Raw genomic sequence first — 12,989 nt, 5'->3', positions numbered from 1 at the left:
AAGCTGTAAAGAAAAAAATGGTCTCATAACATTGCAAAAAGAGAAAATATATGGGATTCCAAGTTTATGATTTTTCGCAATGTTATTAGACTAACAGACTAGATAGTTTACAAATGTAAAGGCCCGTCAAAGAAGTACAACAGAAAGAGACGATAGATTTCTGTCAAGGAAAAGGTTGAAACAGCTATAGTAGCAATATCCAGTTATGGTGTTTGCACTTATGTTGGAATGATGACACTTGCGACAAGTTATTCTTAACTTTACTATTGATTCAAATTCATAAGTCCGACTATGAAAAACTCGGAAAAAGGTATCTTTCTCCGGGTTTCTTTATACTTTGACTTTTGAGAGTATTCTCAGTGTAACAATGAGTGACTGTGATATAGTAATCTTAAAAAATCTTGACTTCGGAGAGATACGCCAGACATTTCAACACATCTTATGATGCCTTTTGCGTAATTCGTAGCGGTAAAGTTTTTTGGCGAACAGTGATAGCCCAGCGGTAGAGGACTAAGACTTGCGATGGTAGATCGCGGGTTCTATATCCATAATACAATTTTATAAATTCACACTTTGTGTATTAAATATTCAGAATTGCCACTGCTCACAAAACGTTTTCAGAGGATGAGCACCAGCGTTCTCTCTTTGTACCATAAAACCACAATTGCTAACAAATAAATTATGGTATCTATACCATAGATATCCTTGTAGTGGGCGTCTATGGGCTTGAACGACGACGATGAATTTTTTACGTTATTTAATTTGATTTTTTGTAAAAAACAATTTATTATTTTTAAATATTAAATTAAATAAAGGGTTGTTTTAAACAATTTTATATTAATTATATAACAAGTTTATAATCTATCAACCAATTTATTTTTATTTGAAAAAAGTTTGTTTGTTGGTAGTGTCGTTTGAGAAACTCTTAGTTTTGCATTATTTCCAAAGATGTTTATATGTAAATTTTGGCAAAACAGGTCGGAAGTTTTAAGGTTATGAATTTTATTAACACATCAGGTAAAGGTCAACATGGCGGTAACTTAATACTTGATGTCCGTTGATGATTCACCTCGCCTTTAGAAACTTGTGTGACAGATGTGACGAAAACGGAGTTGACGTCATTTTTATGGGCTTCAAGGACTTTTCGCAACTAAAAAATGTCTCCTGTGAACCTTATTTTTAAAATACTGGTTTATAATTTATAACTCATCCGTGAAAACGTTATACTTTTATTTGCACATATGTTTTACATACTTACGACAGGATGCTTATAGTATCCACTTTAAAATATTGAGAGTGAAAGTGTAGCGGGCGCATGCAGTAAATACACTAAAAGTTCTACTACAGTACTATTAGAATGGTTGATTGATAAAGATCTCACACGCCGGTTTTGAGACCGCCTATCGTCTTCAATGAAGCTATAGCCGTAGGCAATATTGCTATGTATAAAAATGTTACGTCACAGTTTACAAACACGATCAGTTCGTTATGTAAGCCGAAGATATCATAGAAAGTTCAATATTTGGCACATTTATCTATGTAATCTAAAATCGTTAATGAATTTGAATGCGAGGCGAATCTGTATTAAGATATAAAAAACGAATTATTGTTAGGACTATCCTGTATAAAATCAATAATAATAAATATCATTTAAATAAATTACTTGCTAAAAGACAGAGGCTCCAATACATCAACATTAAATACAATTTACATAGATGTAGTCAAGTTTTCCCTTAACGGAAACCACACACACACACATATATGCGAAGATATAATCAAAAAAGATTGATCAAGATCAATGTTTCGCGTACCTAATTTACACCAAAATTCTTACATTTCAAACGATAAAACAATCGCAAGATTTTTTTTACATTCAAATCGCTAAAAAGATCAGGATCAGTTTAAAGTAACAATTTGTATGTCTTGGAAAATTTTATTAACCTACCTTAACGGACACGAACAAGATAATTGATACTTGTGCGTATTTTTTTTAATGAAAGGTACTATCTAGAGCTTTGGTTTACATTTAAAAGAAACACTCATCAATATATATCGTAATTATTAGGATCATAATAACTATGATAAATATTGACGTGCGCTAAAATTGCCAGATTTGAAAAATCAACAAATAAACAAGGAAATGTTTAATCGACAGTCCTAGCGATACAATAATGTGTGTAATTGTACAGATGGTTAATAAACTTCAAGACCTTCAAAGAAAAAAAGTCTAAAGTATATCTTCTTTGTTGTTCCGACGATTGCCTTGTTGTTTTATACTCTAGTAGAGAATGGCTACGGCAATGAAACGGGTTAATTAACAACAAGAGTTTTAATTAGAAACGAACTTGCAAACAACCAATAGCCTTTTAGATTAAAAAATTGCTTGAATGTGACTCTTATTGATGAATGCGTAAAATAACAAGAATTAAGACCACACAAAATTTAATTAAATAACGGCTTATTATGGTTAGTTAGATACATATCATCGTCACTTATTATAGCTTTAAACAGTTATGAGCTATAATAGGTAACCATGCATAGCTTTATCTACTACTAATTGTGGGATTACACCCAATAGCTGTGTAGACCATTTTTTTTTTTACATATAGCACACTTTTAAGGCAGGTGGTATTATTATAATATCTTACATATTTATAATATTCCTTTAAAATAAAAGTTTTCTTTGAGAAAATATTAACTATTTATCGCAATTAATCTTCATTTAATAGAAAACTCTAAAATAAACACCGATAAGCACTAATGGCAAGTAGAAGTGGCAGTTGAAAGGCCACAAAAAGTGCAGAACAAATGGCCGTTGAAGCCTAAAGTTCTGGAGTGGAGGCCGCAGATAGACAAGCGCAGCGTAGGGCGTCCGCCTACAAGATGAACAGACGTCTAGGACGAACATACTTTGTCCGTGATTTTGCTATTGGTTTACACGCCGAGATGCCGAGAGAAACATGCCCAATAACCAGTCAACGCTTGCCGACGCACCGTTGATGTGTCCGAAACAAGTTACAAGAGAATGTCCAACATGGTAAATGATTACTCGGTCAGATGGTGATGCAACGAACGGCTTAACGTTTTAAGGATACTGTCACTCGAAGGCTACACTTTACGACAAAAGCACGATCGCATTTCTGTATCGAGGTTACGTAAACCGCTTGAAACAGGGACACTTGTTATTACGGCTTATAACATAATGAATACATAAACATTTAACAACATTGAGTGTGATATATACAAGTGAAAACTTCTTAGCACTAAATTGGAGGTTCTAAGATATTAGAGTTTGGTTATTGGGTCCTAGCGTTGGACTTCACCATTACAACCATAGGACGGACGTCCACTACGGGATATATAAGTTTCCGCCATATTATTCCAATAGGAGCGGTTGAAAGTGACCTGCATTTACGTTAACTATACAGTTTTAAAAGGAGAACGAATCAAAGGATTATTTACACATATCCATGTTATATATTTTTCTATAGACGGCAATGAAATTACTCTAAAAGTTCTACATTATAGAGAAGTGATTACAAATAAATTGTTTATAAAGGTAATTTAGAACGTCGCTTCGCAAACAGTAAACAATCGTTCGTCGCTAACGGACTGACATGTTTATTGATGTTTACTAGAATAGGCAGTGGTTCCCTTTCACTTTAGCGCGCAGTGATTGCAAAGAATATATCAGGGAGTGAACCGAGGACTTCGGGTCACGACACTACAATGGATAAGACGATAAAAGTAAAAGGCACAACGAAATAAACAAAGACGGCAAAACAGACCCGATCAACGAATGCTACGAAACTTAAGTAACTGGAAAATGTTACTAGGGCACTATGATAATTAACTAACATCTGCCACCTATTCACTAAACTTACGTAAAAATTGTAACTACTGGTATTTTCCTGTATCGACAGTAGGTATAAACTTTTTCTTGATTGAAAAATTCCGTAATAATTATTTCGACGCAGCTTTCGTAACCAAAGCAAATTATAAACAGCTTTTAGTTAAATCACGGTAAACGTAATTGAAACGTAACAAATGCGATTTGAATATAGTTACAGATGGACAATAATAAAACCTACAGAAGCGATGTAAACCGGCGCGCACGTGACTAGGTATAAAAAATAAAAACGCAAATTAACTCTTAGTAACGTGTGAAGGGATTATAGGTGTTAAAGCTTTAAACAAGTCTATTTCTTTGTTGTCAATTAATGTATGGTATTAACCTATGCAATAATAAATAATTTCAGAAATAACGTTTTTTTTAAAAAAAAAAACGTTTTGAATTTTCGGATAACTACATATAAAAATTAATTATAATTAACAAGATGGTAAAGATGGATAGATATCCATGCAGACTGTACAGCCAGAAGTTATAAACCTGTCGCATTAAAATGGAATAAATAAATTAATGTAACATATTTCAGAGGGATTACTTTAGATAAGATGAAATTAGGTGAAAGAGCTTCACAGCTTTTTGCTGACAAATTAACTATACGTTCACCCCTTTAAAACTTATACCTATAATCAGTCACCCTATATTTGTCTATATCGGCAATCGGAAAGGTATTTTTTTATATATTTCCTTAAAACAAAAAGTAACTACTACACATTAATATAATAAAAACTTCAAATAATATTTATAATGCATCCTGTTAACGGTGAAGTGAACAATAGTCATGACGATACAACTCTTATATGACACTTAATGGAGTAAATTTATCTTTATTGGTAATACTATTACAATAATAAAAAAATACAATGTGTTTTGATGATACATGTACCGTATTAAAGAAAATGAACAAACTTATTGATCAGGTTCAATCAGCGTCAAACTGTTGAAAGCAGAAATATAATGTATACTCTGTCATATGTCATCATATTAAAACAGAAGCACAGTTACTTGCTCATTAATCCATGTTCCGAGCAAAAAGCTTAGGCGAGTTTCTTACATAAAGTTGTTCGGAGAGCATTATCGTCAAGCTGCCCCATATAATTAAACAGACGCTGTTATAATGATGATGAGATTTCTAGGTTCATAAAGAAAGTTGTACACCTACGAGGGATCAGCGAGGGAAGTCGCCGACAGCGGGGTCAACGACATGGCGCTATAAGAGCACTGTTACTTTCAAAGGTCGGGCGAGGTGCAAGGCGGCCGGTTGGACGACCTGCGATAACGCACCGGCGGATGAAACCTAACTATTAAAATACAAGTAAAAACTTGAATAGTTAGGATTTGCCAACATATTTTCTTCCTCTCTTTACTTCTCACCACTAAGACGTCAAACATAAAAAACACATGTTATTTATTCTCGTTCAACGCTAATAGATACTTCATAATATAGTGATAAAAAAGATCATCTATTTTGAATCATAAGCGTATATTAAAGATCTAACAGAAATAACAATTAAAAATATATGTACGTACAAAAATTATTTTTTATGTATATAATAATAAATGACAATTTTAATATCAAAGTTTGATAATAATTATGATGAACCCATGGGCTTGTCAAGTAAAGCATTCGGATTTTCGCTTTATTTAAATGCGTAACTATTCTTGTTAATCCTTATAATGAATAGTGCGTTCCAGAGAAAAATAGAATATATTTCGAAAGAGGAATAGAGTAAAGTTTTTACTGTGAGAGTGATACTTAAGTACAAGATTGTTTTCATATGTGTTACTTATTGTAGTACAATGACACTATGGCCGAAAATAACCGTATGCCCAAAAAAATAATCGAACAAAATATGTCGACAAAACTATGAGGTCATGCGCGGCATATATTTCACGAATATATGTGTCAATACATATATTCGTGAAATATATAGGTAAGTTTTAATTTTAATTACAAAACAAGAAAAGCATAAAACAAATATGTATATACACAAACGAACGTACGTCTATGCTGTTTAATACTATATATAAATACTTCACTAGGAAATAAAACTTCTCTAGGAAATGTTTTAACGATGGCAAGAAGAAATACGCAATGCAGCAAATGCTCTGCCGCATAGCAATCTAATTTCTAAACAGAAAAAAATAATTTTGGTTGCTGCACATTAAATCTTTGTGAACATATTGAAAGAGATTAATTTGTTAGTATTTATACGTTTACCAAATAATACTCTAGTCTAACCATTTAAAAAAAAAATAAAGTTACCTAAGTACATGTTCCGTCTATGGGATTTACACAAGATATGGACTCGACCAATAATAATTTATGCTATCCAGAAACAATAGCAATAGGGCTCATCTCATAGGACCGAAATAGATAACGCATTAATACAGAAATAATCATAGTTATAATTAAAGATATAGATTATTGACACTTAACAAAACGTTAAGACATTTATCGTTAATATATTTATCAACAATAATCTGAACTTGGTGCGAAAACCGCAATCAATGATTATTCTTGCTTAACCTAACCAATTAGAATCGACCTCGTCAACCGCGGCTTCGAATAACTCGATCTTCTTTCTGTGTATGTTTATTTTTCATATTAAACGGGGACACCAAAAATTAAAAATATATACTCCTAGGGGGTTTACTAATATACTATATTTAATTATCATGACATCAATGTCCAGACTGTCAAATTGATCTATTATGTAACGTAATCAATTTTTAAAGCCATTAAAATTCTTTCTGGAAATCACTTTCATATAAGAGAAATAAAATGATGTTCATACAACTTGCTGAATCGAATCAACATAAGAAACTATATATTTATAACATACTCCTCAATAATATGCCGCATTAGATAATTTTTGATAAATTGTTAATATTATAAGATAAGTGGTATGGTTTATTTTATATCGGTATTGATATCAAATCAAAATCTAACTTTAAAACTTTTATCTCTTCTATATTTGGGACTATTCTTAAGTTGTATTAATTGAATTTAAGAGTTGTATGACGAGATATTAAAATGATTTTAATTAAAAAAAAATTAAAAAAACTTTCATGACGCCATATCCCAGTTGCGAAACGAACATATTTACTAGTACAACAAATCAAAATAATACCGGAAATAAAAAAAAATAAAACTCCTATTGTAAAGGTAATGAATTACTATTTTTATAATAATAATTATTAACCACTTCAGTTTTTCGTTAAAGAAAAGTAAAGTTTTGTAGGACTGGTTAATTTGTTCTTAGAGAGCTAATTGTTGGTCTAATGGTGAATGTATTCGATTTGTTTATATGTTCTCTGTCTCTGACCTTAGTCCAGAGCAAAATCAAAGAAAATAATGAAATGACGCTTTACATGTATATAATGTTGAAAGAAGACGATAGTTCACAAGTATAACAGAGAATGATTACTACATAGTTACAGGGAAATAACTTTTTTTTTTCATTGTACAATAGTATTTGTCCATTAGTATGTACAGTTTTACCAGGTGTTGCTGTTGCAGAGCGCTGAAGGCACTTAACCTAAACTTATTTACTTCTATGATATGATGATAAAGGTAATAATTTATTTACAAAGACAAAGCTATCAATTATTCTCATTTGTGATAGTTTATTTAATCATTATGCAAGTGTATAGGAGCGCGTCACCGCAGATAATCTGTGAGAGAATCTAATAGTAAACGAGTAGCTTTAGCTGTTAGCTGCTTATGTTACAGTAACAGTATGTAATGGAAGCCCATCGACTATTATTATTTATCTGAGAGTTATATTCTAACAGTCAGATAACATCTTAAAAGTTCAACACAATCATTACGATGCTATTTTAATTCAGAACAAAGAAGAACGTGTAAAATAAAGGTTTCAGGTCTTTCCAGACCTTAAAGCTTTAATATAAACTATTTTATCTTTAAATTCTTTTTGATTATAAATCTTAATGGCGTATTAAATATTAATAATGCATATTCATAATATATGCATTAGCCTCACATATCAATGTGATTATCAGATGATTGCTACGAATTTGTTATAATTTGCATTACTTGGTCTTATTATTAACAGATGAGAGGCCTACAGAAATAGTACAACTAGTAAGTTGGCGGAAATCCGATAATCCGACAGCTACTCACTCGGATGTAACGTTTTAGTTAAAACTTTTTGGAACCGGCTATAACAACTTACTAAATATTTTCGGAGTCTTTACCTGCGTACGCACAAGCAGGTGTAATTTACCATCTCACTCGCACAAGTAAGTTAAATAGATCCGTGTCGTTCGCTCATTCGTCGGGAGGGATTTTAGATAATAAAGGGCTTTCCATAATAGGAAAACCCTTGAACTTCAGGTAAATATGCATCTGAGTATGCTATTCCACTTTCAAGTACATCTTCGTACTTTAGTTTTTGTTTCAAAACATTGTTTCATTAGAAAACGAACGACGAGAAGAGGTAAAATAGTATAAAAACTTTCACCACATTTTCCAAAAGTAATCAACCCCGAGAAGCTTAGAGAAACCAATATATCCAAGGTTAAGGACTGGACCGAGGAGGTAGTATAGTTAAGAACTCGCTCTTATAATTCTTTTGGTCTCTGGGCGACGGCCTTGTGGTTGTTTGTTGCTTGTGTTAGGTAGAGGCGCCGAGAAGAAAGGTACGCCGGCACCTAGCCTGTGTACCTTTTTCTTGAAAAAAAGGGCAGATATTTTCTCCGCTATGACGGCCGTCTCCGGCGAGGCTGCAGATGTGTGAAAATGTTCTCATCCTCCCTCCATTTAGCGAGGAATGAACGAACATCAATAATGTTTTAATCGGTAAAAGTCGTTCACATGTACTTGTCTTTATAATTACGGGTATGTTAAGGTATTTGTCTCGATTAAAATAAATAGGTAAATAAAAAAATTAAAAAAGTGTAATAATTGAATGTAAAATAATACGGTGTGAATATAACTAATGACTGTTATTAATATAAATATAAAAACTGTTTATGTACTGCAGCTGAACTTTGCGTGTAAATAAAGCGTTATGTATAATAGGTTGAGCGTTTGCTTGATTAGCTATGTAAAAAATATATAAGTGGGTACGATTTGAGCCAAAGATTTCTACCGCTATATAAAATAGTGGAGGGTAGACAAACCATGATTCGATTTGGAGGGCAATGAAGCTTGTATAACTTATAACTTCTTAGCAAGAGAGACTTTAAAGGCAGTCGTCCTTTCAAGCCTAGGTAATGTAATGTCTTAAACGAGATTTTAAACAGAATATTTTTGTATTAAAATAGTTTTCAGACCGCTTTTATGAACAAATTGTTTTATCTACCATCGGATTAACACCTTATTCGCCTTCTCGCTTTCAGTAATAAAAACATTAGCACCTACGTATTGGTCGAATGTTCTCTATCATCGTCATTTCTGCGGTAGGACGTTCATCGCTGGTCATAAGCCTCCCCCATAGCTATCCAGTAAAACTAGTTAGAAGCGAGATACGATGTGCACCTTGTAGGTGGCCATACTACGCTGCGCTTGCCGGTGGAATATTTTTATTCGAAAATAGCAACCTGATTATGCTGACGTTTGGCACCCTTGGCCACCCCCGATTTAGAAAATTAAACAAGTAACGAGTTTTGTCTTCACAAGTAGACCTCAAATACATAATATTCATTCGTGCCTCGCGAACAGGGTAAGTGTAATCCGTAAAATACCCAAGGACGGCAGATATGCTACGGGCAAAAGGCATTTGTCAATATTAAAAAATATATTTTCTATAAATTGTATAAAATGTAGTAAAAGAATAAATACTCACAGCTCCTCTCGTTGCCGTTGTGACAACACCATTTTCATTGTGGTTGGGTGACGCTTGAGGCGGCGGGCCCAGAAGGTTCTCTGCACTAAGTCTTACTTGTTCACGCGGGCGACGGCGGGAACGCCGTTGCCATTATCACACCTGTAGGCAAGCACATAATAGTTAAAACATCTGTCTACTGTTCAGGAATGTTAAAAGTCCTGACCTTAATTAACAGTAATTGCTCATGGATTCCTAGTGCAAGAACTGAGTTTATAAACACTGCGAGTGCTAAACATTGGTCCCATTAACCTAATTTACAACTAAAAATATCCAAAGAAGCCATCTGAGAAGTAAAAAAATAATATAGACTCTAGTATTATTTATAAACAAATCAGTACACATTCAGAGAAATGTTGAATTTTAGAACTTAAAAGCAAGACAAAATATAGTGTGTTAAAAAAAAAACTAGAATAAATGTTCAATATTGTCTTATTCAAATGAGAAAGAATACTGTACTAAAATTATTCATAATATTTCATTATTACCATGTCTCAAAGTAGGAATTTACTACTTCACTTTACTATTTTATTTAGAAATCACATATTAATTACAACAGAATTGTTACCAATCTCATTAACTAAAACATAATCATGTCACTACATAATATTACACAGTGTTACACCCTTAAGTTAAACTAAAGAAAGTAAGAAAATAATTATTCTTTATGAGTAAGGTTTAAAATCATTTGGCATGAAACACCAAATGATTTTAAGCCCTATGACACTAATTTTACTTCCTTCAAAAATGTTAAGGTTTCACATAATGGATGAATTGGGTTACTTTATGGCTTCTTTAGCTACTATGCTTATTTACTTTTTTGGTTAAGCAGTAATTAAGAGCTTTCAATGCAAAAGCTAGTTATAAATATTTCTTTTACCCCATGTAAAAATTATAATAATTAGGAACATTGTATATTTTTTTAACTATAGACCAATAATCTGTTCAACATTCACAACCCATTTTCTTTTTATATGAGTGTAACTATTGAAATCTCAATGAGAATTTGCAAAATCTTCATAAAAACATAATTACATAGTGCATATGAAATCAAACCTGATCAATAGATAAATACATCTAGACCAATCAAGGGTGCACATACTCAATGATGGTCTATGTGATAGACAAAAAAATATGGATTCACAATTTGTAAGTGGAGGCTGTAAAAAATAAAAATGGTAGCTCATTTTAAATATGAATGCATGCAGATAATAATTTAATGTTGAATTGTGTTTTTAACAGACTTTATTTAGTTTTTTCTATAGCACAATTAATCAATTGATAAATTCTCACTTCTTTTTTCAAAAAGTAATGATTTGTAATTTGAACTCAGCTCCAACACGAATTTCCCTAGTTACACCTAACCTTCACATTTATCTAGTTTTGGGAACATGATAGTAAAATAGCTACAGAATGTCCAGCAGTATCAGTAAAATTTGAAAGTGGATTGTAAAAAAAAAATATGGGAACCCTAAAATACTAACATTATATAGGAAGTCAATTTATTAACTTGAACTAAACAACTATCACATTGGATGTGCAATGAGTAAATTTTCCATCTGGCATATCATGCATGTTCATTTTTTTACATAGAAATCTTAAACCTGTAAAATTTTGCTTCATTAGCTAACAAGTGGTGGGTTGCATTTAACTATATTATACAGAGGATTTTTTCATTTTTATTCAATAAGCTTGATTTTAGCCACCTACTCCTCTACAAAATTGTAACAATTTAAAATTAACATAAAGCACGAAGTACATTCAGACTATTACTACTTACTATTCCTATACTTGATATCATAAGATTCATCACTTGACATTGGTGATAATTTGTATTAATTTTTCAAAACTAATCTGTACCAATATTATATTAAAAATTAAAATGGATTTTCATGAATTAACTAATAAATTTTAATAATGGCCTTGAAAGAAAATCCAAGGCTATTATTATATTTACTAAGTACTAAATAGTAAGATGTGCAGTTGTGTTAACATGAAAATTTTTATTAATGAACAAAAATGTATACAATACAGTTGATATAACACTTACTCCCTGTATGCATAAATTTTTAATCCAGAAAGATTAATGTCTATAGAAATTGGAGGTAGTTGATTACCAAATATTAAATACTTTTTTCTTCAATTTCAATTTACAGTAGTTGAGGTAAAACAGCAAGGGGAAGAAGAAATAACATTTTTGTGAATGTTGTTTAAATTAACATAAAACGTCTTGAGCAAAATGTCTGGTATAAAATTACATAAGAAATTGCATATTATTAAATTGTTAGTATGTATACAGAAATGTATGTAGTAATATTAAATTTTATCATAAATCAAATATTTTCTCAATATTTATTTACTTATTTACTCATTAAAGAGAAGTATTTAAAGAGAAATTGGTATTCGTTTATGTAACAAACTATAGATACCACTTTGAAGAAAAACCTGACGTAAATGTTACACGTTAGAAAAGCTTTCTTCTCCAAAAAAAAGGTAATAATTTACAACTCTTAAGATTACTGCTTTGTAAGTTTGGCCGACTTACATGAATTAACGAAGTTCTGTTAAAAAATTAAATGAGTTCTGTATAAGAGAGACAAACCGACACTGAATCAATGGCCTTAATGAATTTATAACCAAAAGTAATTTGCGCGAAAATAAATAACGCAAATTCAAGGAGCTTGCAGTAAATGACTCAGAATTTAAACGTCAAAGACCATACTGTCATTTTGCCACATCAACGAATTAACCAAATCGTCAATAAAATTAATAAAAAACTGACTTTAACGTTTTATTATGATCCGTTAGAAGTAAAAGTAAAGGAAATATTAAAATATCAGAACGGCCATATTGAACTGTATCTCGTAACTGAAACGAAAAAGACAGACATCGTCGTTACGAAGTCATCAATGCAACAATTTTAAAAATGAATTAATACTTACGAAACACTAAAATTTGCACTTTTATCAAATGTAAATCACACACAAAATCAACACACTTCACGTGAGACCTAATGCAGAAAACCGTTTTCGTTGCAATGGCTCAAAATCACTCAATACACTACAATGGCGAGTTTCGATTTTCCTTTTTTTTTCTTTTCCAACTTCAAGTGCACAGCGCCACCTAGATTTATGGTTTTACAATTTAAAAATTGTGATCAAGCAACACTACGTCGCGAATGTATATAAAATAATACTTTAATTATAAGAAGTATTATTAAATAAACTTGT

General features: G+C 31.7%; 1 protein-coding gene across 2 annotated transcripts in view; it reads right to left on the bottom strand.

The window, feature by feature from the left end:
- The window catches only part of Lis-1 (LisH and WD40 domain-containing Lis-1), a 30,996-nt gene extending 18,145 nt beyond the window's left edge, over nt 1-12,851 (bottom strand). Inside the window, exons 1-2 of one of the 2 annotated variants that reach the window (XM_068776912.1) lie at nt 12,702-12,851; nt 9,721-9,861 (exon numbers count right to left, since the gene is read on the bottom strand). In XM_068776912.1, coding sequence (XP_068633013.1) covers nt 9,721-9,758 — 38 coding nt within the window. In that variant the 5' untranslated portion in view covers nt 9,759-9,861; nt 12,702-12,851. Of the gene's footprint in view, nt 1-9,720; nt 9,862-11,539; nt 11,584-12,701 lie in introns of those variants that run through there. The other variant, XM_068776913.1, reaches the window with a different exon arrangement.
- Between the last annotated feature and the right edge of the window lie 138 nt (nt 12,852-12,989).

Source organism: Battus philenor, unplaced genomic scaffold, assembly GCF_028537555.1.
Source record: "Battus philenor isolate CCGP_79_NKW_IND1 unplaced genomic scaffold, ilBatPhil1.0.hap1 SCAF_13, whole genome shotgun sequence".
Classification (NCBI taxonomy): Eukaryota; Metazoa; Arthropoda; class Insecta; order Lepidoptera; family Papilionidae; genus Battus; species Battus philenor.
The sequence above is the reverse complement of the archived record's forward strand: the minus strand, read 5'-3'. Positions and strand labels throughout refer to the sequence as shown.